Source organism: Barbus barbus (genome assembly GCF_936440315.1).
Source record: "Barbus barbus genome assembly, chromosome: 29".
NCBI classification, from domain to species: domain Eukaryota; kingdom Metazoa; phylum Chordata; class Actinopteri; order Cypriniformes; family Cyprinidae; genus Barbus; species Barbus barbus.
The window spans coordinates 16,736,508-16,764,483 of NC_136757.1; the positions used below are offsets into that span (position 1 = coordinate 16,736,508).

At 36.3% G+C, this 27,976-nt stretch overlaps 1 protein-coding gene across 1 annotated transcript in view; it reads right to left on the reverse strand.

Moving 5' to 3' along the window:
• Positions 1–7: 7 nt before the first annotated feature.
• The window catches only part of LOC306848848 (cadherin EGF LAG seven-pass G-type receptor 3-like), a gene marked incomplete at both ends in the record, with an annotated part of 49,837 nt that continues 21,868 nt past the window's right edge, over positions 8–27,976 (reverse strand). Inside the window, 32 exons of the mRNA XM_079383597.1 lie at positions 8–35; positions 3,796–4,669; positions 5,564–5,752; positions 5,878–6,051; positions 6,184–6,305; positions 7,170–7,267; positions 7,410–7,529; positions 7,685–7,811; positions 7,974–8,053; positions 8,184–8,296; positions 8,380–8,554; positions 10,332–10,538; positions 10,740–10,866; positions 14,573–14,740; positions 14,824–15,004; positions 15,080–15,229; positions 16,034–16,217; positions 16,331–16,540; positions 17,210–17,304; positions 17,392–17,493; positions 17,580–17,763; positions 19,457–19,577; positions 20,632–20,773; positions 22,793–22,961; positions 23,379–23,489; positions 23,761–23,946; positions 24,842–25,011; positions 25,180–25,305; positions 25,867–26,030; positions 26,149–26,306; positions 26,433–26,521; positions 26,685–26,800. Coding sequence (XP_079239723.1) covers positions 8–35; positions 3,796–4,669; positions 5,564–5,752; positions 5,878–6,051; positions 6,184–6,305; positions 7,170–7,267; positions 7,410–7,529; positions 7,685–7,811; positions 7,974–8,053; positions 8,184–8,296; positions 8,380–8,554; positions 10,332–10,538; positions 10,740–10,866; positions 14,573–14,740; positions 14,824–15,004; positions 15,080–15,229; positions 16,034–16,217; positions 16,331–16,540; positions 17,210–17,304; positions 17,392–17,493; positions 17,580–17,763; positions 19,457–19,577; positions 20,632–20,773; positions 22,793–22,961; positions 23,379–23,489; positions 23,761–23,946; positions 24,842–25,011; positions 25,180–25,305; positions 25,867–26,030; positions 26,149–26,306; positions 26,433–26,521; positions 26,685–26,800 — 5,260 coding nt within the window. The remainder of the gene's footprint in view (positions 36–3,795; positions 4,670–5,563; positions 5,753–5,877; positions 6,052–6,183; positions 6,306–7,169; positions 7,268–7,409; positions 7,530–7,684; positions 7,812–7,973; positions 8,054–8,183; positions 8,297–8,379; positions 8,555–10,331; positions 10,539–10,739; positions 10,867–14,572; positions 14,741–14,823; positions 15,005–15,079; positions 15,230–16,033; positions 16,218–16,330; positions 16,541–17,209; positions 17,305–17,391; positions 17,494–17,579; positions 17,764–19,456; positions 19,578–20,631; positions 20,774–22,792; positions 22,962–23,378; positions 23,490–23,760; positions 23,947–24,841; positions 25,012–25,179; positions 25,306–25,866; positions 26,031–26,148; positions 26,307–26,432; positions 26,522–26,684; positions 26,801–27,976) is intronic.

A 27,976-nucleotide genomic window follows, 5' to 3' on the forward strand; every position in this document is an offset into this window, starting at 1 on the left:
GGAATCATCAAGATTGTCCATCACTTCTGTTAACTCTACAAAGAGAAAAAAGAAAAAGACAGAACAAGAAAATTGTCAATGTCATCCTGTACATTTTTTTTGAAGGGGCATCAGTTTGCTCACTTAGTGCTATTTATATTACATATTTAAATCTTATTTATATACAGTGGTGGCCAAAATAATTAGAACACTAGTATTTTCGCCAGCTAAAAAAATGTTTTAAAGTCAGTTATCTTTTTGTGTAGTGTGTCAGTAGGAAATTTAAGTTTACATTTTCAAAAAAAAAATTGCCATTAATTGTAATAATCCAGTGAGATTTTTACAAGCCAGTGCTCCACACAGAGATCTGATCTCCTGGAATCCAGTCTGTCTGGAATGACATGAAGAAACAGAACAAACTGAGAGAGACTAAATCCTGAAGAACTGTGGCAACGTCTCCAAGATGCTCCAAGTAAAATGTAACTAACATAAAATATTATTTACATTACAAACAATATGAATATATATACATACAGTTGAAGTCAAAACTTTACATACACCTTTCAGAATCTGCGAAATGTTAATTATTTTACCAAAATAAGAGGGATCATACAAAAATCATGTTATTGTTTATTTAGTACTGACCTGAATAAGATATTTCACATAAAAGATGTTTACATATAGTCCACAAGAGAAAATAATAGTTGAATTTATAAAAATGACCCCGTTCAAAAGTTTACATACACTTGATTTTTAATACTGTGTTGATACCTGAACGATCCAAAGCTGGGTTTTTTTTGTTTAGTGATAGTTGTTCATGAGTCCCTTGTTTGTCCTGAACAGTTAAACTGCCTGCTGTTCTTCAGAAAAATTCTTCAGGTCCCACAAATTCTTTGGTTTTCCAGCATTTTTGTGTATTTGATATATATATATATATACATACACACACGCACACACACACACAGTCATGGCCAAAAATATCGGCACCCTTGGTAAATATGATCAAAGAAGGCTGTGAAAATTAATCTGCATTGTTAATCCTTTTGGATTCACAAAAATCTAACCTTTCATTGGATATTAAGAATTTATAATGGGGGGGAATATCATTATGAAATAAATGTTTTTCTCAAATACACGTTGGACAAAATTATTGGCACCCCTAGAAATTCTTATGAGTAAAATATCTCTGAAGTATATTCCCATTCATATTCACAATTTTGAGCACTCCAGGGTGATTATGAACATGAAATTATCCAGCCATGGCTTCCTGTTTCACAGAAATATAAGTATGAGGGAAAACAAATCCCAAATTCCCTTAATCATCCATCACAATGAGAAAAACCAAAGAAATATATTTCTGATGTGCAGCAAAAGATAATTGAGCTTCACAAATTAGTGAAGTGGCTTTAAGAAAAGAGCTAGAGCAGTGAAAATTCCCATTTCCACCATCAGGGCAATAATTAAGAATTTCCAATCAACATATAATGTTACGAAACTGCCTGGAAGAGGACGTGTGTCTATATCGTCCTAATGCACGGTGAGAAGGAGAGTTTGAGTGGCTAAAGACTCTCCAAGGACCACAGCTGGAGAACTGCAGAAAATTGTTGAGTCTCGGGGTCAGAAAACCTTAAAAATAAATTGTCAAACAGCACCTACATCACCACATGTTGTTTGGGAGGGTTTCAAGAAAAATTCTCCCAGCTCATCCAAAAACAAACTCCAGCATATTCAGTTATCAGACACGACTGGAACTTCAAATGGGACTGGCTTCTATGGTCAGATGAAACTAAAAAATTAGCTTTTTAGCAGCAAACACTCAAGATGGTTTTGGTGAACACAGGGATAAAAAGTACCCCATGTGTACATGTGTTCAGCTGGAAGTCCTGGACACCTTTTTTAGACACATGGCATCATGGATTCTATCAAATACCAACACATAAAAAAATCTATAAGTGACTGACTCTGTTAGAAATCTTATAATGGGCCATGTTTGGATCTTCCAACTGGACAATAATCCAAACACAAACCTTAAAAACAACAAAAAAATGGGTCACTGAGCACAAAACCAAGCCTCTGCTATGGCCATTCCAGTCCTCTGACCTGAACCCTGTAGAAAATGAGTGGGGTGAACTGAAGAGAAGAAGCTGGGAATCTAAAGGATCTGGAGAGATTCTGGATGAAGGAATGGTCTCTAACCTCATCAGGCATTATAGGAGACAAATTAGAGCTGTTAAACTGGCAAATGGAGGTTTCAAAAAGTATTTAATAAAAGGGTGCTGTTAATTGTGGCTAATGTGTATTAGAGAAAAACATTTACTTCATAATGATATTTCCCCCCATTTTAAATTCTTATTCTCCAATGAAAGATTAGATTTTTGTGAATTTTTTTTAAATAAAAGATCAAAAGGATTAACAATGCAGATTAATTTTCACAGCCTTCTTTGATCATATTTACCAAGGGTGCCGATATTTTTGGCCATGACTGTATATATATTGTGCTGTCAAAGGATTGATCACGATTAATCTCACCAAAATAAAAGTTTTTGTTTATGTGTACTGTATAAATTTATGTAAGTATAAATACACACACATGCATGTATATAGTTCAGAAAAATATGTTATGTTTATATATTAAATATATTTATATATAATATAAATTATATGAATATAAATATAGACATGTAAATACATGTAAATATTTTCCAAATATATACTTATGTGTGTGTATTTATATATATACATAATAAATATACACAGAACACACATATTATGCAAACAAAAACTTTTATTTTGGATGTGATTAATCGCGTATTAAAATTAGTGCTGTCAAACATTTAATCGCATCCAAAATACAAGTTTTTGTGTACATAATATATGTGTATACTGTGTATATTATGTATATATAAATACAAACACATGCATATATATATATATATAAGAAAGATATGTTATGTTTATATATTAAATATACTTATATATAATATAAAATATAATAATATACATATATAAATGTGTGTATGTGTGTGTATATATATATATATATATATATATATATATATATATATATATATATATATATATATATATATATATATACACACATTTATTTATACACACATTTATTTATACACACATATATACACATACACACATTATGTATATATAAATACAAACACATGCATGTATGTGTTTTAAAAATATTTACACACACATATATATATATATATATATATATATATATATATATATATATATATATATGTGTGTGTGTAAATATTTTTAAAACACATACATGCATGTGTTTGTATTTATATATACATAATAAATATACACAGTACACATACATATATTATGTACACAAAAACTTGTATTTTGGATGCGATTAATCGTTTGACAGCACTAATTTTAATATATTCATATAGTTTAGAATGTTTTTTTATATTTTATAAGGTTAAACAAAAATAAAAATAGCGTTATTATTATTTGTATTATTATTAATTAGGACTATTTAAATAAAAACTTTAAATTAATTTAATAATGTTATGCCCACACACACAAACACATTAATATTTTCTAATTCATATATTTATATTGTTTAGGATGTTTTTATTTTTAATAGAAATTTTCATGTTTGTAAATAAAAAAAAAAACTAAATAAAGAGCTAAAGAGAAAACCACACAAAATTTGCAATGGATCACCATGCATTTTTCTGTATGGAAAAGAGCAGCTTTGACATTTTGTAACTAAACAGAACCAAGGATGACCATGAAACAAATGAGGAAAACAAAAGGAGACAAAACAGGGGCTGGACTTACTCAGAGTCAGGCGACACTTCAGAGACACTTTGAGAGGTTGCAGAGAGAGGAGACGGGAAAGGGGAGGGGCCTACCGAGGCAGCAACAGGATTAGGGGGCGGGGTTAAGACAGAGGAGCTGAAGGAGGCAAGTATGGAGGAGAGGATATCCAGGTGTTCACTAGAGGGCGGGCGACTGGACGGAGCTCCGGGTGCAGCTGTAGATGGCAGGTACCTACATGGGGGAGCGGAGTCTAGGCGACCACGGCGAGAGGGCAGGGTTTCCTGGGGTTCCTCTGTGATTGGTGGAGGGGGTGAGGAGGGTGGGTGTGGCTCAGGGTGTGAGAGCTGTCGGGGCGGCAGGGTTCTCAGCCACTCCCTGCAGGGCTGCGCTCCGCCATTAGATTCCAACTGCTCCCGGGACCGACTGCTCATAAGAGCCCCTCCGAGGTGCTCCCGAGAGGCCTGTTGCCTTGTTAGAGTGTTAAGCTGCGTTCTCGAACCACTTAATGAACCCTCCGCCCCCATTAAGCCCACCATACCACCCCTGCCCACCAGATCCTCCCTGGAGGCATGGATACTGTGAACGGGGCCCAGCCTCTCTCTGGACCCACCCAGGTGTTCGGCACCAAGCTCACGTCGTCTCGGCAACAGGTCGAGGTTGTCACGAGAACGCTGGCGTCGCGCAAGTGAATCCAGGTGTTCGCGGGAAGAGTATCGGGAAGCAGGTTGAGACAGTGAGCCAGTGCCGGAGTACATACGACCATAGGAGGCGGCTGGGACGCCTCTGTGACCCAATGTGGAGGTCCTGTACCAAGACATCTCGCTGGGAGCGCGGCCCACGGCAGACAGGCCCTGCAGAGCAGGAGGGCAGCCCAGACGATTCTTCAGGATTCCTGAGAAATGAATGCAGAGGGGTTTAGTATGGCTTTCTATGCACCCATATTAAAATTCTGCCAATACATGAAAATAGCAATAAGCCAATAACTATTTTCAACTATTTTCAACTAAGTGAATTTAGACATCACAGCCTTATAATGTACAGTATGAAAAATGGATATTGAGATTTGCTACAGATTTAAATGTTATTAAATTTTAAATACTAACTTTAAGTAAGTGTTATATGATGGAAAGGTAATCTAAAAATAAAAATAGGGGAAACAAGTCAATAAATTAAAATAATAATAATATTTAATATCGGCCAGTGTTATTTTAGTATCATTGAGCAACTGTTATAGCTTTTATTAATATTTTGAATTAGGTTTTGTTTTTATATTTCCTGTTTTTATTTTAATTTAAATTAAAGTTATGTAATTGAGTTGTGTATTTTTGCCATTTTTATAAAAAAAATTCAACATGACAGCATAGTTTTATTAACAGTTTTAGTTATTTTAGTACATCAAGTTAAACCAATGAAAATAAGAAGCGTAGCCTTGGCAACTAGCTGAATAATAAGTTAGATGAAAAAATAAGTTTAATATTTTAAAATACTTTATTTTATTTTGTTAATTTTAAGTCAATTATGTTCAGTTAATATTTTATTTTATTTCAGTTAATTACTTACTATGACTTCCGTTTTAGTTAACTATAATAACACCAATAACAACCCAGATAACAGCCAGTAGGCAGTATAGTGTCGTGTTGGCAAATTTATTTTTGAGGTTCTTTAAGATTAACTTTACATAAGCATTAGATGACGGCAGAGGTCATCTAAATTTAAAAAAAAAAAGAAGGAGGAGGAATAAGTATCGTTATTGGCCTATATTGGATAATATGAATGTGTGCCTCACCCTTGCGGTGTCTGTGTGTAAGTCCGTTCTCATCTCCGCTGGTCAGCGCTGCGTCTGACTGGTTGTTATTAGCTGTGTCCTTGCTGTAGTCGCCCCCTAGCCGGCGCTCTGAACCCCATTTCTGCAGTGAGTGTGCCTCACAGCCTTCCAGCGCTGGCCAATAGGAGAGCAGGTCATTGCCATCCAGATCTGACACATAAACAATTCCATACACTAACAGTTGGGTATCACAAAACTAAGAATGAAACTAACTTTCTGCACTCCTCTGGCTTCAATAACAGTGACATAGACAACTGCAATAATAATTTTGGTACCTTTTCCACCATTGTGGGTGGGCTCTGTGAGTAAACGTTTGCCATGACTAGTCCGTTTGAAGCGCCGCTGGATGCGTCCACGCAGGCGCACATTGTCCTCGCTCTCTGATGATGGGATGGACAAACTCCGCTCCTCTTCCAGTGAGAGATCAGAATCTGAGTCTGAGTCCTCACCTTGCAGACAACCAGAAATATAGATAAACTAAATGACACTAATTCTGACATGACATGTCACAAACACTAGAATTTGACAAGTAAAGAATGACCAGCAAGCAGTTAGGAGTGTGTGTAAGTGTGAATACGTACATGCATGCAGGTTATTGTGTGTTAGTGTACCTCCGTTGCGGTGAAACATTGCCACGTCCAGGTCAGTGGCCCCTGTGTGACCAAGAGTGTGTTCTAGAGTCTGCCGTGCCAAGAGATTCTCCCTGAGAAAAACATATACACCAACTTCACTCAGGCTTTCAGTTTGCTACATACAGATACATACAGTAGGTAGTCAACAAAAATGCCTATTTTTACATGTTTTCACAGTTCAGCTTATAAATGATGTATAATGTACAATATTAAAATAAGAACGTTATATACAATCTATTTTAATACAAAATACACTGCTCAAAAGTATTTGGTCTCTATTTATTTATTTATTTTAATGTTGTTGAAAGAAATCTTATGCTCATCAAGGCTGCATTTATTTGGTCATAAATATGGTAAATACAGTAATATTGTAAAATATTATTACATCTTGTGATGGCAATGCTGAATTTTCAGCAGCCATTGCTCCAGTCTGCAGTGTCACATGATCCTTCAAAGTCATTCTAAAACATTTATTTTGGTGGAACATCCTTTATTTTAAACAGATTTCTTGTGAAAGTCTTTACTGTCACTTTTGATCTATTTAAATGCATAAAATAATAAAAGAATGTATGAATTGATAAAATAATTAATTAAAATATATAAATAAACAAATCTCACTAACCCCAAACAGTAGTGTATATTATAAGCATAAGAATTTGAGTGAATAGTGTAATAGTATAATACAGCTATAAAACTTTACATTAATTTATTTATTAATTTATTACAAAAATATATTTATAATAACATAGCATAGTAAAATAAAATACAGTAAAATACGTAGTTAATTTTTAGTTCATCATCACACCTTATTCTAAAATATCACCAATATTTTTCCTATACATATTATACCTTATTTATTTTCAAATGTGCTTATTTTTAGGTATTCATCATTTTAAGAATTGTCAATCTGATATTGATGTGTTGTGTTGACAGACCTAGCACTGCTGACTGATGAGATGGTTGAAGTTCCGAGTGTGATCCGGTGTAATCCGCTCTGCTCCAGCAGGGAGGCGCTGTTGTACGGATTTTGGCCCTGCACACATACAGCAGGTTACAAATCCACATGCTTATTTTCACTCCATGAGGTCAAATACGGATTTGTGTTAAAGATATGTGTGTAAAACTGTGCGTGTGTTGGGGATCATATGATAATATGTATGTTTGTGTTCACTAACTGTAATCTGTGGAGGTCTGGGAGGTTCTTCACTGGGGCTTTTCTTGCCCAGACAGGCCAGTTTCCAGGCCTCCTGCACCTCAGAGTTCAGGATAGTAAAAACCAACAGTACAGCCAATCCCTGAGACACGTGAGTAGGAGAATGACATTATACTACATTATGTAGAACACAACTGTAAAAGTGTACAGGGTAAAAAATGCAAAAATGACAATGACGAACTCAAGCACACAAACACATACAAAAGAGGAGATGAGTAAGAGTCAGTGCACACTTACCTGTACGCAACAGAGGACAATGAACAGGTAGTGGAACGCCAGGACACTGTTATTAACAGCCATAAGACCAAACAACCAAACACATGAACTCAATAATAACAGGAGGAAGGCACTGCGGATAGTAGAACTGAGAGATAGAGAGAGAGAAATAGAATAAAATGAATTAATGTAGAATAAAGAGAACTTTCATTTTTTGGGGTAACCTAAATAATATTCATGATGATAAATTTATGTTTCCCCTCCCACTGTCCATATTGATTGTTCCTGAACACATGCATGTTGTACTCACATCACGGGCAGCTTCTTTATCTCCTTCTGAGTGGGGTTGCATGTCATACGCAGGACCATTAAAAACATCCCACCATTCATCTGTAAACAGAGAGATTTGTCAATTTAGACAATCATTACAGTACTTCACATATCCAGAGAGAGAATTACAAAGACACATAAAAACCCTTAAATGGCGCAAACAACACAAACACACTGAAGAGCACAATACCAGGATGACGATGCTAACTGGTCCTGCAAAGCTCCACATGAGCTTATCGTACATGGAGATCCAGCAGAAATCTGGGTTGCCATACCCCTCTGGATCCAAGCCGACCGCCAGCCCTGCAGCACACATACATGTAACAGAGCATATCTGCATGAAAGTGTGTGTGTGTGTGTGTGTGTGTGTGAGTGTGTTTACACACCTGTAATGATAGCAGGGACTCCCCAGCCAATAGCATAGTAGAATCTCATGGCTCCATAGTTGATATTCCTCACTTCTGTTTGCATACGGTAAATATGAAGAGCTTCCACGAACAGCCACGCAAATGCCGACATAAAGAAGTAATGGAGCAGAATCGCAACCACTGTACACAGGAACTACACCAATCAGAGAGAATCAGACAGAATTAACCAATTAGACCAGAGAAAAGACAATAACAGCATATTGCATGTATTAAAAAAACATTAGTTTTATACTACATTAAAATAATATTTCTTTCTATTATGTTATTGTCCTGATAAAAGTGGGAGACGCTGTGGCTTTGTTGTTTGCACGTGTTCTGACTTATTGAGATGTGGTGCTCAGTTGGGTGTTGTGAGTTCAAATCCAGCTTAAACCATTTCCCAATCTCATTCCCACCACTTCCTGAATGTTCTCTGCAGTACATGTCTAAAATCAATACATGCCAGCAAAGTCAATGTTCGAGAGAGAAGATGAATTATGAATGAACACATATTCTATCACATACACACCCACATCCCAGTACAGCGGTTGAAATTAATGACCTCAGCGGTAACAGGCTTTTAGTGTGAGTGGTTTGCACTCCTGAGAATAATGTCTGTTAAATAATGGTGTTAACCTGCTTTAGAAAGAGAACTAATGTGTGAGTGTCTGTCTGAGGACGAGAGAGATACAGAGAGAGTGTCTGTGTCAAGAAAAGTGTTTAATAACGTCTGGTTCCCAGCTCACTGTGTAGTGTAAGTGGCTTTTTTACCATATTGCGCTAATGGCTGAAATGTCAGTTTCTGAATAACAAATCACATTCAAGCTACCAAGTGCTTTATCCTGACAATCAGCTCGCTTTCTACTGAACTATTCATGATCTTTAATACCTGCTGTTACACTTGCCTTTATAAAAGCTTTAAAATATAAAGTGGCTCTAAACGTCTGAGGCCACTTAAAAAATCTGGGACTTTTTTTATTCAAAATGGAAAATAAACAAAGCTGAGGGTTCTAAAAGAAAAATAACTGATCATGTAATTAATTTTATTTAATATATATATATATATATATATACACATACATACATATATATATACATATACATATATATATACATGTGTGTGTGTGTGTGTTTGTAATATTTACTGTTTACATATAATAATATTAAATATAAACCGTAAATATTACACTAAATATTTTTATTATACATAATGTATGTATGTATATATATATATATATATATATATATATATATATATATATATATAATGATATATATATCAACACTGTATTGTATCAACATAATATTGTGAAATATTATTACAATTTAAAACAAATGTTTTCTATAACAATATAATCAAAAATGTAGTTTATTTCTGATGGCAAAGCTGAATTTTCAACAGTCATTACAGTCTTCAGCATCACATATCATTCTAATATGCTGAATTGCTGCTCAAGAAACATTTATTATTATTATTATCAGTGTTTATTATTAACAGTTGTGCTGCTTAATTTTTTTTGGAAGCCATGATACATTTTCTTTCAAAATTCTTAATAAATAGAAAGTAAAAAAAAAAAACAGCATTTATTTGAAATAGAAATCCTTCAAAATTATAAATGTCTTTTCATGTTACTTTTAAACAATTTAACGCAGATTTATTTATTTATTATTAAATAATTAATGTGCTGTATCCATTTAAGGCAAGGCAAGTTTATTTATATAGCACATTTCATAAACAGTGGTAATTCATTATTTATTATATTTTTGACTCCAATCTACAAATAACAATGTACGTTCAGCACAAAGGAGACTACACAGATTGTGTTTGTCTCTTACAGTGTTTTTGTCTTCGAGCCCACCCAAACTTTCTTTGTCTGTCTCACTAACCCACATTTAGATTCAGACACACACAGACATCTCTCTTATCTGACCTGTTGTTCCGTCTGGTTGATGCCCAGCAGGTATGTGAGGTGGGAGAGGAGCGTAGCGGCAGCCATGTTGGAATGAATGCTGCGTGTGTTTGATTTCAGTCCCCTCAGGCATGATAAAACCACCACTGTTAGCAACAACGCCACCATGGAAACTGAGAGTGAAGAGTACGTTACTATGGCGAGGGTCTCCAGGTCACCCTCTAACTGCTGCTTAGCAAACAGAGAGAGAGAAGGGAAAAGATATCAGCAACGGTGCTTGTGCTGAAGGAGATGTCACTGTGGAACATCCTGTTGCTATGTAGAATTAGATTCTTGAAAAATGTGAATATTTCTTGTAAAGAATAGCTTTTCTGTGATGTGGCCTTGATCGTTCTTTGTTCTGTGTGTGTGTGCACGCATCTACATCACCTCTCTCTGTGAACTGTCCATAAGGACTCCAAACGTTCCCAGTCTGTGGCACTGACAGCGAACATGTGACGTGTTCCTATAGACCACACTACAGTCCCTCACAGTCCAGCAGCCTCCTGCTGATACACTGAACACACACATTCAGAGCATTTACTGGTTATTCCTTACAAGAAGAATACAGACTACCGTTCAAACGTCTGCCATCTGTAAGATTTTTTAATGTTTTTGAAAGAAGTCAAATACATTCAACAAAGCTGCATGAATTTGATCACATATAAAACAGTAATACTGTGAAATATTTTTACAATTTAAAATAACTGTTTTCTAATTTAATATATTTTGAAATATAATTTAATCCTGTGAAGACAAAGCTGAATTTTCAGCAGCCATTACTGCAGGCTTCAGTATCACACAATCCTTCATATACAACCCGAATTCCGGAAATGTTGGGATGTTTTTTAAATTTGAATAAAATGTAAACGAAAAGACTTTCAAATCACATGAGCCACTATTTTATTCACAATAGAACATAGAGAACATAACAAATGTTTAAACTGAAATAATTTACACTTTTATCCACTAAATGAGCTCATTTAAAATTTGATGCCTGCTACAGGTCTCAAAAAAGTTGGCACAGAGGCAACAAAGGGCTGAAAAAGCAGGAAATTTTAAAAAGATTCAGCTGGGAGAACATCTAGCAACTAATTAATTTAATTGACATCAGGTCTGTAACATAAAAGGGATGTCTTATAGAGGCAGAGTCTCTCAGAAGTAAAGATGGGCAGAGGCTCTCCAAGCTGTGTAAATAGATTGTGGAATACTTTAAAAACAATGTTCCTCAATGTCAAATTGCAAAGGCTTTGCAAATCTCATCATCTACAGTCCATAACATCATCAAAAGATTCAGAGAAACTGGAGAAATCTCTGTGCATAAGGGACAAGGCCGAAGACCTTTGTTGGATGCACATGGTCTTCGGGCCCTCAGATGGCACTGCATCATTCATCGGCATAATTCTTTCATTGACATTACTAAATGGGCCCAGGAATACTTCTAGAAACCACTGTCGGTAAACACAATCCGCCGTGCCATCTGCAGATGCCAACTAAAGCTCTATCATGCAGAAAGGAAGCCATATGCAAACATGGTCCAGAAGCGCCATCGTGTCCTGTGGGCCAAGGCTCATTTCAAATGGACTGTTTCAAAGTGGAAAAAGTGTTCTTTGGTCAGACGAGTCCAAATTTGACATTCTTGTTGGAAATCACGGACGGTTTTGGAAGGCACTATGAATGCTGAAAGGTATTTAAAGGTTTTAGAGCAACATATGCTCCCCTCCAGACGACGTGTATTTCGGCAGGACAATGCAAATCCACATACTGCAGCTATAACAACAGCATGGCTTCGTAGTAGAAGAGTCCAGGAGCTGAACTGGCCTGCCTGCAGTCCAGATCTTTCACCTGTAGAGAACATCTGGCGCATCATTAAACGAAAAATACGTCAAAGATGACCACGAACTCTTCAGCAGCTGGAAACCTATATCAGGCAAAAATGGGACCAAATTCCAAAACTCCAGAAACTAATAACCTCGATGGCCAGACTTCTTCAAACTGTTTTGAAAAGAAGAGGAGATGCTACACCATGGTAAACATGCCCCCGTACCAGCTATTTTGAGACCTGTAGTAGGCATCAAATTTGAAATTAGCTCATTTTGTGCAAGAAAATTGTAAAATTTCTCAGTTTAAACATTTGTTATGTTATCTATGTTCTATTGTGAATAAAATATTGGCTCATGTGATTTGAAAGTCTTTTAGTTTTCATTTTATTCAAATTTAAAAAAACCTCACAACATTTCTGGAATTCGGGTTGTATCATTTTAAAGTGGTCATGAGCTGAGAAATCAAAATTCCCTTGATCTTTTGATATACAAGAGGTCACGCTACCATAAAAACATCCTGTAAGTCTCAAAACTCCAATTTTTGTTATTAGTCTAAAAACAGCTTATATTAAAAGCAATCTGCCAAAACGACAGATTGTGTAATGTTCTACTCTATGATGTAATAGTGTGAATAAACCACGCCTCCGCAGAAGATGATCAACGCCTGCTTCTACATCACTGCCTGTTTAGCCCCACCCACCAATTTGTGCATGTAGTGTAAAAAGGAGAGGCAAACGCAGGTCTACGTAGAAACCAAACAATAAAGATACTCATCTGGTCCTTTGTTCCCTTCATTTTACCGGAGATTCATTTACAAACAAGGTACAATTTTTTTTAAGAAAGACTGAAACTGAAAGATGATGTTATGCAACTATAATGGATCCGACAGTCCATTATAGCACCACACAAGAGTGAGTAAAGCTCATTGCACACAGAGTCTGAAATATTCGCACGTTAAAAAATAAATACGGCCTCACATTATGTCCGTCATAAACAAATTCGGATCGGGTTCGATTTTTTCAGTTTTTCGCATCCATAGCAAGCATGTTGAGAGATCAGAGCCACCGTAACAGCGAACACCAAAATCCAGAATGGCGATTGTCAAGTTCATCCACTTCGTCTCGCAGTACAAAGCGAGTTCACAGAAATTGGTGGTCTTCTTTTTAATATGTGGCTCTAGTATCGCTAGCAAAGCATCAAACTGAGCCACTGACATCCTGAAGTATACTTTGAATCGCCCGTGATAATCCCGCTTCTCCTTAATAAAGAGGGGGAACTCTCCGTCCTCTCTATATCTCAGGATTGGATGGACCCAATATTTCCTTTCTTTTTCTTTTTTTAAAAAGCGAGAGGACAACAAAATCATCCTCAATGCTTGAAGACTCCATTTAGTAGGCTACTGTTTTGCAAATTTTTATGCAATAGATTAATTAATATGCATCGGACTCAGTGTGCAAGGTTTCTGTGCATGACAAATTTTTAGGATTACGAATACGCAAAAAACGCATACGAAAATTTCGGACTCAGTGTACAATGACCTTAACAGTTTTTGTTATGTGGTCACTATTGCTTTGTCTGTTATTATAGATCATTTGATATGTACAAAAAAATTAAAAATAAATAAATAAGCAATTCATGACCCCTTTAATATGCTGATTTATTGCTCAAGAAATATTTTTTATTATAAATGTTGAAAACAGGTTTTACTGTTCAATAGTTTGTGGAAACCTTGATAGATTATAATTACTGTATCAAGAATTTTAAAGAAAGAAATAAAGAAAGATTTATATTTCAAATAAATGCTGTTTGTTTTTCTTTATGTTTATTAAAGAATCCTGAAAAAGGATTATTCAAAACATTATTCAGTTTTATTAACTGTTTTAAAAATGTATAATAATAAGAACCATTATTAATAATTGAGCACCAAATCAGCGTATTAGAATTGAGACTGAATTATTCCAACCTATTGACCAGCAGTGCAATGTAATGGTTTGGTCAACCGATGGGGATAGTTCACCTCAAAAATGAACATTTTGTCATCATTTACTCACCGCCATGTCGTTCCAAACCTGTGGGTGTTTCTTTCTTATGTTGAACATAAAAGAAGATATTTTGAAGAATGCTTGTAATCAAACAGTTGATGGTCCCTATTGGCTTCCATAGTATTTCTTTCCCCTTCTTTGTAAGTCAGTGGGGACCAACAACTGTTTTTTAAAATTCTTCAAAATATCTTCAGAGTTCAACATAAGAAAGAAACTTATACTGGTTTGGAACAACATGAGAGTGAGTAAATGATGGCAGAATTGTAATTTTTTTAAGGTGAACTACTCCTTTAATAGTGGTTTTGTTTGTCCTCGAGACATGAAATTGAGTAAACAAAGACAGCGCACACAGACTTACGGGTTGCTGTGATTCCACTGCACACACAGTGGTTTGCTGCGGTTGCTGGTCTCTAGAAGACGAAACTCCAGCAGGACCGGAGTGTCCAGAAAACCCTCCACGAATGTCTGGTTATTGTACACAGAAACACTCACTACAGGCGAGTTCAACACAGGGTGTCTGGGTAACCTGCAGAGATGCACAAGCATTGTTAGAAAGACAATCACACTCCCAGATCACAGAGATCCGTGTGTTGTTTATTTCTTTCTAACCTGACGCCACGACGGTCTGTGTGGTATTTAGGGGGAAGTGCAGCCCCTAGGCTTCGATAAATGAGGAGGATGACAATGGAGACTGGTGCCTCTTGCAGTGACAAAGAACGCCGCGCTGCTGTTGCTTCTAACGTCTGATTGGCCAACAGGTTCACAGGGCCAGCAGGAGATGGAGCTGAAACTAAACACAGATTTATTGCTCAATGCTTTTAAGCCTTGTAAATGGGTTTAAAGCGTGTGTATATGTGATACATACAGAAGTTGCGCTGTGACACTAGTGCAGTAGGGGGCAGCACAACATGTGTGTCAGCATCCCAAAGCACTTGACCTCGGAACAGAGTACTGTGATTCCGTGGAAAACGTCGCCGCACGTGTGTGTGGTTGTCAACGCGATCCAGAGTCATGACTGCAAAATACAAACACACACACACCGTGTGAACTACAGGATTCTTTTAATAGATCTGCTCTCTGTAGTGCTGCAGTTTTTCTGCTGATCCCACCCGAGGTGTACACTGCAGGTGTTAGTCTCACATTGATCTTTCTCAACTTCACCTCACACTGCACATGACAGATTATTTCCAATATTTACTTTTTCCCACCATCATCTGACTAAGACGCTCTCTCCTCCAGAATGAAAGTGCTATGCTTGTCACAAACAAAATTAATATTTACTGGATTGAAGCAATTTAATATTCCACGCATTATTTTACAAAAAAACATAAAAAATAAAATACACAAAAATATAAAAATACAAGTAATATATTATAAGTAATATAATTATTGCCCATCACAGTAAAAAAATAATCAACAAATCATTTAATGATTAAATTAAATATATAATTTACTAAGATTTGTTTAAAGTGAGGATTTATATTTAAAAATCCTTCATGAACAAAATATAAATAAATCAACAGAAATGCTTCAAAGACTGTTGCAATGAAAAGCATTTTATCTGAAATCAATTTTCAGAGGTCAGTCAAGTTAATTTGAGACTGACATGGCTCTTTTCACTCCCTCAAAACCTGCCAGAAATCATTCTAATATGCTGAACACTTCCTATTATGATCTGTATTTTTTTTTGATAAAGAATAGCATTTATTTGAAACTGATTTTTTTATATGAAAATAAGAATCTAAAAATCAATTGAATGCATCCTTGCTGAATAAAAGTAATTATTTCTTCTGTATGTTTGTTGTGTATTGATGCTGACCGATGTTTGGGGCGACGAGTGCCACAGGATTGAGGTAGGTCTGTTTCATGTTCTGGGCGAGGATGCGGACGTACTGCTCCAACAGATCGGCCAATCCCGCCGCTCCAGTCTGACCTGAACTTTGACCCCTCCACAACGCAGCGCTGCCCGGACCCAACAAAACACTACAGCCTCGCAACACATTCTGCAGAGAGAGACAGACCAAAGCAAGACGTTAATCAACTAGTCTTGTCAAGCTCAATAAAATTTGAATGTCAAATTTCCAGCTATTCATCAGTTCCCTAAGGTAATACACACCTCATTGAAATGTGCATCCTGAGTAGCTGTCAAACCGAAGCCTGACTGGAGGCTCTCAAAGGTCAGGAGGCGAGACAGCAGCCGCTCGGCTATCTGAAGGTCATTGCCATAGAGACGGGTTGTTGCCTCTGTGACATCACGAAGCTGATGGGCCAGTTTTTTCTCAATGATGGTGTTGAGTTCTGTCTCATTTCTTTCTAAAGCCTCCAGCTACACACACACATAGAAAAAATGGTTATGTAATATAGGCAAGCAGCTCCAAAACTGTGTGAAAGTTATGGATCTTAGGCCTGTTTCACACATCCTGTATCAACATGAGCTATGCATAATGCATATTCAATTCATGACAATTAAGCAGTTTGTAACTTTTGAGTTTTGGTTCAGTTTTGTGTAGAACAATGATTTTTGGATGTTATATAAATATAATTAAGACATGAGTTATGTAATAATTTGCAAAGTCCTAAGAAACACTTCATAATGTATGGGCTCTATTAAAATAAATATTTTGGATGTTGAATGATATCTATTTTTTTAATGTATTGGTCAATTTTGAATATTAACAATGTGCATGCTAATTTCTACTATATTTACATTTTAAATAAGCTTTGCGGTAACAACACGTCATACATATAAAATTAAATAAAAAAAACAAAACACTAATAATTTAATAAGATTAAATGAATCCAAAATCTAATCAAAATGAATATGCATTTTAATACAGCACATTTTAATGTTGAAATGCCAAAATCCATTTTAAAATCACTCATTAATATTAAAATAACAATTATATAAAAAGTTATAGAAATTATAGAAAAAGTTTATGCCAAAAATGAAGGCAATAGGCCGCATTATAGTAAATGTGGAGGTATAGTTTCTCACAGCTGTGTTTAGCTCCACAAAAGGAGGAGAGGTGCAGTTGTACAGATCAGGGTCGAGCCATCCTCTCTCTCCATCACAGTGCCGAATCGCAGTTCCTTGGAAAAAGAGATGAACGAATGCATTAGATGGACTTCAAAAGAGACACACAAAAGACACCGATGTGAATCTACAGACTCACACACCTACTGATCCTTTGGGACAGGGGACAGCAGCAGGCAGGTTGAACTTTGTTCTGGTCCACCAGATTGCTGATGTTATGGTCTTCGGACAGCCATCATAGATTACTAAGAAAAGCGGGTGAGGAAATGATTAACAATTGTGGAAAGAACATGAAAGGATTAATGGTTGGATGATTGGATATTTAGTGTACCTTCACAGCCTGTTTGCGTGACCTCAGCAAATGGATTGTCACACATATTACACTGTCTGCCAATCACTCCAGGTCGGCACTGGCACTGGCCGCTCTCGGGGTCACATGACCTTGAGAAGGAGCCCACTGGATAGCAATCACATGGCAGGCAGACATCACTGCCCCGCCGTTGGTAATGAAACTCCTGACACACACAAGAACATCCATATTAACACATGCAGTTACAACACTGATGAAACTGATGAAAATCACAAAGCATAGTGATTCCTTCATATATTTCAAAAGCCCGATATGTGTTCATGTTTTCCTTTGGGATTGGACTGTAATATACAGATAATCAATGAAGTGAAGTGAAGTGACATACTGCCAAGTATGGTGACCCATACTCGGAATTCGTGCGCTGCATTTAACCCATCCAACGTGCACACACACAGCAGTGAACACACACACACCGTGAACACACACCCGGAGCAGTGGGCAGCCATTTATGCTGCGGCGCCCGGGGAGCAGTTGGGGGTTCGGTGCCTTGCTCAAGGTGACCTCAGTCGTGGTATTGAGGGTGGAGAGAGCGCTGGACATTCACTCCCCCCACCTACAATCCCTGCCGGCCTGAGACTCGAACCCGCAACCTTTGGATTACGAGTCCGACTCTCTAACCATTAGGCCACAACTTCCCCAAGTCAAAAGCCTGATCAAAAGCCTGATGTACAGCGTGAGGGTGAGTAAAGCTTTATTATAGCACCCCAGAGTGAAGAACACATTTCTCTAATCTTTTAATTACACTTAAACACAAACACACACACACATACACACACACAAACCAATTAACACTTCCCAGACCAGCTATACTGTATGAACAATTATATATGAACATGTGGGCATTCACTCCTATAAATAGTACCAAATCAAAATAACATGCGAATTTGACTATAACCATTTAAAGACTGGAAGGTATTATCTGTACATACTGGCAAAATGCATACTGTATACAGGAAAGTGCAATATAACATGCTACTATTAAGATAAATTTGTACTTGTAAACTTCATAACCTAAAATACGTGTAGTTGTACAAATGATGCTTTTAATTTAAAGCTGTGGTGCTTTGGCAGGAAATTCAGGAAATCTCCAATTCCTATTCTCACTAGTTTCTCCATTATTTTGTATACTCTATTTACCGTTTTAATAATAAAATTGAAACTAAAGTAGAGCTGGAATGTGCCTATTAAATGTAAAATGTGTCTAAAAAGCTCTAACTGCTAAAAATGCATTGTCGATTCACCACAGACTGATCCTGAGAAACTCTGTTTTTACCCTCCTGAAACTTTGAGAAGGTCAGGAACAGGAGCATGATGCTCCGCATGTTTATGAAGCTGCTGGTTGTTGGAACAGCTTTTACTGTGACTGCTGATCCTTACTGAAACAGTATGTTTGTGTTTTTATGGTGTAGAGTGTATAGAGTAGACTTGTGCTTGTCTTATGCTACAGGGACTTTAAGAGGGTTTAGGTATCAAAGCCAGCAGACAAATAAGTTAAAATACAGATTCATCATTGAAAGTAAGAAATGTGTCTTGAGCACCAAGTCAACATATTAGAATGATTTCTGAAGGATCAAGTGACACTGAAGACTGGAGTAATGGCTGACGAAAATACAGCTTTGTCATCATTAAAATAGAAAACAAGTTTTAAGTTGTAATAATATTTCACAATATTACTGTTTTTGATCAAATAAATGCAGTCTTAGTGAGCATAAGAGATCCCAATCCCAAACTTTTAAACATAAGTGCACATGTCTGATGTGAATCTGTGATTTTATTTATGTATTAAATTTTTTGGATGACCTACTCATTTAACATATAGTATAACAGTATGCATGCACCTTGCAGTGGCAGTGTCCAGTGGTCTTATTGCAGTCGGTGTCAAAGCCTTTACTGGCTTCACAGTGGCAGGGTCCACATGTTGGGCTGCCCCACCAACCACGAGGACATTGCTGCTCGACCCTACACACACACACACACATACACACAGTTAGATTTGATCAAATACCTATGTATCTAGGGCAGATCTGACATGGAGAGCGAGATAGCATGACACAAAGAGAGAGAGAGAGAGAGAGAGAGAGAGAGAGATGGAGCCAACAGGTAAAAGAGAGCAGATGAGATTGCCGCTGTTGTGAAGGATTTGGCTGAGCGTGTGTGAGTTTGAGGTAGGGGTTGAATTAGGGTCACATGAGTCACAGTCTGTCGGTAAACTTAAGTCTACTATCATCCATTCAAAGCCACCAAACCTTAAGCAAACACGCAGCTAAGCAGAACAAATGCATCATTAACATGAACACAAACTTATTCGCCATACACATCCTATCTTTTAAATAAGCTTTGAACACTGGATTAATGAGACAGGAAACTCTTACACATGCACACAAATTTAAATCTGAATGCATCAATAAATTCTTTGTCCATCTCTCACTGATTATCTTACTGGTACATTTCACTTGTAAGGATTATAGTCAGAATAAAAGTAACTGAGCAACAGGACAGATAATGTATGCAGCAGAAATCCTTTTTTCAGTATTTTTTATTTATTTATTTTTTTAAAGCAAAATTGTGTAAGACAAAACTATTTTTTTTCTGAGAATATAACTTCAAGTAAATAATTTTTCTACCATATTATAATTTTTTGTCAGGTATAAACCTGACTAAATTTAGTTGGATTTCTGATTAAAACAAGGGGGAAAATATTGGAATATATATATATATATATATATATATATATATATATATATATATATATATATATATATATATATATATATATATATATATATATATATATATATATATATATATATATATAAATAAAACTATTTTCCCTACATTTATCTTCTTTTAACTATGTTTAGATATTGCTACTGAGAAGGGAAAACAATATATACTGTACTATATATTAAGAAAACATCTTTTTTTAGTACATGTAATGATTCAGTAGTGATGTGTGTGTGTTCATTTGTACTCATGTAATAAATGCATACATGTGGTGTGTATTAATGTGTACCTGTGTTGGCAATACTGTCCATAGTGATTGTCCTCACAATCACAAATATATCCATGTGAGGAGCTGGGTTTCCTGTGACACTTTGCTTGATTTTCACATGGGTTCAGCTGACATGCATCCATACAGCTTTTACCATAGAATCCTGTAAATGAAAAATGTTAACTGTAACAACACAATATTTTTTCCATATTAAAGTATTTTCTCAGCCATTCTTAGGTTAATTTCAGTGAAAAGTATAAACACTGTAACTGCCATAACAGAGTTGGCTCAACCAATAATGTGAGTTCAGGGCGGGGCTATCTGTTTGAGCGACCAATGGCAGATGTAGGGAGTGTTCAGGGAGCTGTTTGTATTCCAGAAAGACTTTTCATGAAAAATCAAGTTTTCTGTGATCTTTTGAGATTTCAGAGCCCAAAAAAGATTATCCACTGAAAAATTGTTTTTATGACCGATCACATCATTTCAACTTCGACAATCTGAGTGACACGTTTCAGTGTGAACTGTTTTGCAAACCTAAAACAATGTAATGCTGGATGAGGCAGTGCCAAATTTATTGGATATGACAGCAAACCCTCAGCTTGTTACTCATTTCAGGTGGCTTAAAGGCACAGAAGCAAAAAAATTACCTGTTTAAACAGCCAAAAGGCAAAATAAAATATGACTAACATTATAGATGGATCTCAAGGAAAAAAATAATGCAATAAAAATGTATGATACAAACAAATTCATCCCAGATGATAAAGGAAAAGATACACACACCCCAATTAAATCTACAACAATGAAATTCAATTGAGAGAAAAACATCACACTCCTCAAATACATATTTATTGAATTAAAGGCATAAAACACACAGGAAATGAATGAACTGAAAGTATTTCACTCTCTACACAAAACAGCCCACAAAACAGCATAGCCTTGATCTTTCCTTCACCAGAGTCATATAGAAAGCCTCCATCTGCACAACAAGTGATCAAAAGACACAATAACCCCCTTTCTCTCTCTCTCCTTCAGCAGGGAGATGTTTGAACTACTGTGCAAAAGTGTGTGCAAACCCTATTAAGATGAATGAAGAAAATCAGAAATGGAATACAGTAATGCAACCATTTGATCTTTTGATGAAGCCTTCCACTGCTTTGAATGCAATAGAAGTCACTACAGGTCAGGATTACAATAAAGTCCTCAGAAAAAGCAACTTTATTCAGCACACATTCAACTAGCATGCTGCAATACTGAGACTTATTAAAACTGTTAGATTATGTATGGGAATCTAACAAACAACAGAGCAAGAAGGAGAGATATTTCTGTTCTTAAATTTAGGCACTCTTAGCACTCTGTGTGTGTGTGTGTGTGTGTGAAAGAGAGAGAGAGAGAGATGTTGTACGTGTGGGTTTACTCTAACAGGAGGAGGTCTGAGAAATTAATTCAGAGTTTATGAGGGGAGGCTTTGATTTCTCTTTCTGCACAGCACTATTAATAACACTGGGCTGATGCAACTTTAACGGCATGATAATGAAGTGAACGAGGCCGTATCTTCATTTAGACGTGAAGGGAGCTCATACCAACACAAGCACTTATAAATATATATCATGTACTCTGTGTGGGTGAACTGTCAGGCTGTTAACAGAAACCACTGACATGCTCGATGTATTATTAATAAACATGACACCACACTGAAAACTGAAAAAGTATATGTGGGATTCAATAACTTATTTAGAAATAAGTAAAATTTTAGTAGACTGAATATTTTAAAACAAAAAGAAAGAAGAAAGCACAATTTTGTGCTTCTAAGTCTAATCAAAAAAGGAAATTTGTGATTGATCATGTGAACTCCTATGTGCTGACGGTAAGATGTTCTTCTTCCACTGAAGCACTTTGCTCTTTGGATCTTTCTCAAATCATGCTGGAGAAAATGATTATCAATTTTACAGAAACGTGTGGAGTTCATGCAGCTCGAGTAGTGATGCCATTAAAGCACACCTAACACTGAAATTTCTCTTCATTAAAATTCTTATGATATAATATAAATTGTGATGAAAAATGCATGAAATAAATAAAAGCAACATAGATCTTCACATAGACTCTTGGACCCCATTGTAAGCATGTATACAAAACATTTTGATTCTGTACATTTTGTATCCAACGATCATAATTGACATCTTACCTGGTTCACAAACACAGGTGTGTCGATCCCATTCATCGGTGCATTGGCTGTGGGAGGGACAAGGGGCGGAGTTGCACGGGTTGCCAACATTACAGCCAGTTTCCACCTTGATGGTTCTGGAAGGGCGTGGCAACGCAGGGGAATCAGGACGCACCCCCAGACGCACCCCCTGAGGACACATACCGGAACATAGAAGATGTAGATATAAGTATGCACACATCAAAAAAAAAATTGATCAAAAGCCTTGCTGAGCATCATAGACTTCTTTAAAAAATACTAAAAATAAATCATTATTAAAAATGTCTAATAAATTAAATGGAAATAATAAATGGGAATTTAGTTAGTAAATGCTTTGCTGACTGCACATTTGAAGGAACTTTTATATTATGTCGGTTCTCTAAGTTCTCATTAATTATTCAACTAATTGTCAGCTTGTTAAAAATTAATGACACCATTAGGAATTCTAAATTATCAATAAAGTCATACATTACAGAAGGCTGCAGAAGTGTGGTGAGCACAGATGAGATCATATCTGGTTACTATAAAATATGAACACAAGAAATGACTGAAAGTTACAAAGACACACCTGAATGCAGCCACGTATCCCATTTTGCACCTCTCCTGACCCTAAAACTCCACCTACATGTAGGTGCTTCACCTTTACACCATTAATCTCATTCCCAACAATGACTGTTCCCTGTGACAGAGAGAGATTTGAAGAGAGGCAGAGAAAGAGATGGAGAGAAAGTGAGGTTAGATTAGTTGATTTAAGTTATATTGCATGTAAGTCAGTGTTTAATCACTAAACCAGTGATCTGTGTCTGATTTGTGGTTTAATCCAGAAAGATTAGGATCTGATATTCCAATATTCCAGATTAAGGATTACAACACGGGATTATAACAGTCAGTCAGCGACATAATAGGTGTTAGAGGACCACTTATGTGTGGGTGTATGTGTTTGTGTGTACCTGATACAGTCCAAAGTCCAGTCGGACTGTAGCAATATATCGAGTCTCTCTGCCACTCCTGACATCGCGGAGCTCGAGCTGTAGGTCATGCCAGCGTCCATCACACACCTGAACCTGATCCAGTCTCAACCTGACCGGCCGAGTCGAACCCTGTGCCACAGAAAACACCAACTGACCCGAAACCACCTGGAATTAGAAACATACACGCCAGGGTTTTTAATAATTAACCATTTCTCGATTTCAATGAATGTTTGTATAGGATATGAGAGTTATACTTGATCATCTAAGCATCTGGAGCCTTTGGAGTTCAGTGCAGAACTGTCTATTTCAAAGTGCTATGGGAAGTTTTATTTAATTTACACTGTGCTTCTAGTGAAAATGTTTGTTTTCTACTCCAAAAGAGATCATGTTTTCCTTTCATCAGGCTCTTAATGATTTAAAACATTTCTTGGAATATTTGAAGGCAAACAAGCCCAGGTTTTTCCTTAATGCCAGAGAACATTAGAATAGTACAGCTTTTACACAGGAGGAAATCTTGGTTTATAATTTATGGAGGTTTCAGTCCTTTGATTCTACTTGCCTTTAATGAAAATTTCTGTCATCGTTTTATTTAAATGAAAATTAAATAGTTATGAAAAATGGTAATAAATTTAGAAACTACAACTGAAACAATTGTAGTTAAAATAAAATTTAAATATCTTCCTCTTTCCACCAATTAGACTATGTAAGAAAAAAAATTTAAAAGTAAAAAAAAAAAAGAAATCTGTAAATCTTGACATTAAATTAAATTAAAATGTAAAGAAAATTCAATCAAATTTAAAACTTATGTAAAGGTAAACAAATTTAAAAATTATCTAAATAAATTTTTCACCTTATTGGCTCCAAAAAAAATTATAAATAAACAAACAAGCAAACAAATAAATAAATACATCAGTATAATAGAGAAAGTCAAATAATTCAAAATGTAAATTTGAATGACTACAAATTTGAAAGGGCTGAACTTTTTCTAGTGATTTCTTTTCCTTTCTGTGTGTATTACTGTGTGTAACATGCTACTCAGTGTGTTTGTAAGTGTGTATACCTGAAAGATCAAGTTGGTGTACTGTCCAGCTTGAGCCTGCAAGAGAACCCCCTCTTTTGATCTGGTGCGGAACACCAGTCCCATGTACCAGGGTGTAGTGATGGTGACTTCATTCTTCAGGTCCCACCACAGCGCACTGTTTCCAAGGAAACGATGGGGGTGGGACATCACTGTGAAAGAATCATTCCAACAATACCGTCATCAGTGATGTCATCATGACATTAACATTTAGTAATAGTTCCTGTTTGATACTGGCATTCTGATTTAATATTCACTTAAAGATCAAAAGAGAAATATTTGATGTATTAATGAGTTTTGTATTTTTATGTGGGTTTCACCTAAGTTGCAGTCCTTTCCTCCAAATCCAACAGGGCAGTCACAGGAGTACGTTTCCCAGCTCACCCTACATATGCCGCCATTCTGGCACGGGTTTGATTTACAGAAAGGCAGTTTGGCACTGCAACCTAATACAGACACAGAGCATTACCTCAAAACTGCTGCAGCCAATCACAGAAACATCATGATGCCCATAATAGTCAATAATAGGCCGAGAATAACCACAAATTCTCTCAAAATTAGTATACAGTACACTACCATTCAAAAGTTTGGGGTCGGTAAGACTTTTTTTAAAACAAGTGTCTTATGCTCACCATTTATTTGATTAAAAATTCAGTAAAAACAGTAATACTGTGATCTATTTTCATAAATTTAATTTATTCCTGTGATGGCAAAGCTGAATTTTCAGCAGCCATTACTCCAGTATTCAGTGTCACATGATCCTACATAAATCATTCTAATATGCTGATTTGCTGCTCAAGAAATATTTCTTATTGTTATAAATGTGGAAAAAAGATGTTCCGCTTAATATTTTTTAGGAAACTGTGAATCTTAGATGAATTTAAAGTTTAAAAGATCATCATTTCATCATTTAAATATATCACTTTTTATTTCTGATTAATTTCTTTTAAACAGAAAATTCTTACTCCAAACTTTTGAATGGTAGTGTATTTGACAATTACACACACCGGGTAAAGTGCCATTATTAGCAATGAATCCTGCCATGTCCACTGGTCTGTTATCAATATGTAGATCTTTCATGCAGCCAATAAATTCTCTTGTAGTAAACGGGAAGTTCTCAGGCAGGTTAGGAACTCCACCCAAAAACAATGGGCCTGTCAGATCCAGAGACCTGTGAGAAAAAATACAGAAGGAAAGAATGAGAAAGTTGCTAAATTTGTTTTCCTGAGTAAACCAACACTTTTCACGTGTATGTGAACATGTGTATATATTAGGTTGTGGATGCTCACTTTTTGCTGCTGGTCTGTCTTCCCTGTGCAGCACAGCTGTAGTTGCCGAGCTGAATGCCAAACCTCAGCGAAACAGCTGTATCACAGTCATCTACACTCAAGACTGCGACCTTCTCATCAGATGGACCCTGAACGTCACCGCTCACACTGCGCTTTGGCTAGATACGAGCACAAATGAGTCCTCATAAGTACACAAACGCAAAGCGCACGGCTACATTATGAATACATAAAAACGACTGTTACCAAATTAGGATGCAAACTTCTTCTTTAGAGGACTTGCTCACCTTGTTGTAGTAATGGATGTGAACGGTGTGCCAGTTGCCGTCACTCACTCCGCCAGGCAGGTATGGACTCACCTGAGTAGACGATTCACCTGTGCAAAGGTCACACAGAGATCAGAAGTCGATATTACAGAGACAAAATTTACACCACAACATAAACTAAATTATCAGAATTACCCATTACATTGTAGAACCATAGATTTGTCCAGGATTTATTTCAACTTTCTGAACAAACAAATTCACTCTTCTTTTTACCTGTGGAGTATTTAAGAACCATTTGTCCATCCAGTATCTCCAAAGCAAGGAAGTCGTGCTTCTCATTAAACCGACCGTTGTAGAAGAGCAAACCATTACTTTCCAATGTGGCAAACCTACAAAACACATTTAATTCTCATCAAAGATCTGGAATGACTCAGAACAGGGCCATTTAGAGTTAGAGTATAATATGATGACCGCAAGCTGAGAAGAAGAGTGCACTCAGCATAAAATGATCTCTAAAGTAATTCTACTCGATTTCCAGTCAACCTGGGAAGTTTTCATGGCAGGGGTTCAACAAACAGTATCCATTAAAACTTTCAAAGTCAAAAAGTATGCACACTTATAGTAATATCGATGGATTCTTATATATGTACACCACATTTCTGTAGAGAAAGTTATTATTCATGTAAATCTTTCATTAAATTATGAACTTTCCACATTTCAGCAGCAAAGCACCCTCTTAGGATGCATATATAAAATGAAAGCAAGAATAACAATCTTTCTTTTTGCAACAAATTTATAGCAGGCATGCCTCTGGATGTTCTCTCTGGAGACTCACTTTAAAACAGCTTTTAGTTTGGTCCAGACAAAACACTGACAAAAGGCCTGAGCTGTGAGAGGGATGGACCTTGTTTCTGCTCCACTGAGGAAAGACTTTTAGATTTAAAAGAGTTTTTTATAGGACATGGTCAGTCTGTAAATTGCACACTGTAGCACAATGGTTATCTTTCAGTGCAGAGAGGCAAGACTTTAACCGAGAGAAAGAGAAGGATTTAATATTCTGCCGTGTCTAGGGAGATGAGAGAAGGTTGCGCCCTTTATGGATGTGTTGATATTTGACCATGTTAATAAATAAAATAGCTCCGTTTTAGTTGCCCTGGAGATTCCAACAAACAACCATTATATTACCTCTGTGCCACAGCAACCAAACCCTGACCAATCGCATCAAACACATGACCAGAAAATAGCACTCACAAGGGGAAGTGGATGAAAACAGGATGAAAAAAGAGAAAGAGAGTGCTAAGGAGCTTTTCTTATGAGAGAGCATGAAAGAGAGAGCAGAGAATATAAGGAACAGATCACAGAGGAGAAAATAAGATTTATGATATTTGCATATAAAAGTGTAGGTAAGAGGGGTAATATTTTATATTATTACTATATATATATTATATTATTACTATAAAATAAGCATTCTACTATCTGAGAGAGAAAAAAACTCTTAAAATCCTAAATCTAATCCTAAATGGTCGTCTCTGCCATAATTTTGGCCTTTACCTGACCTAAGAATA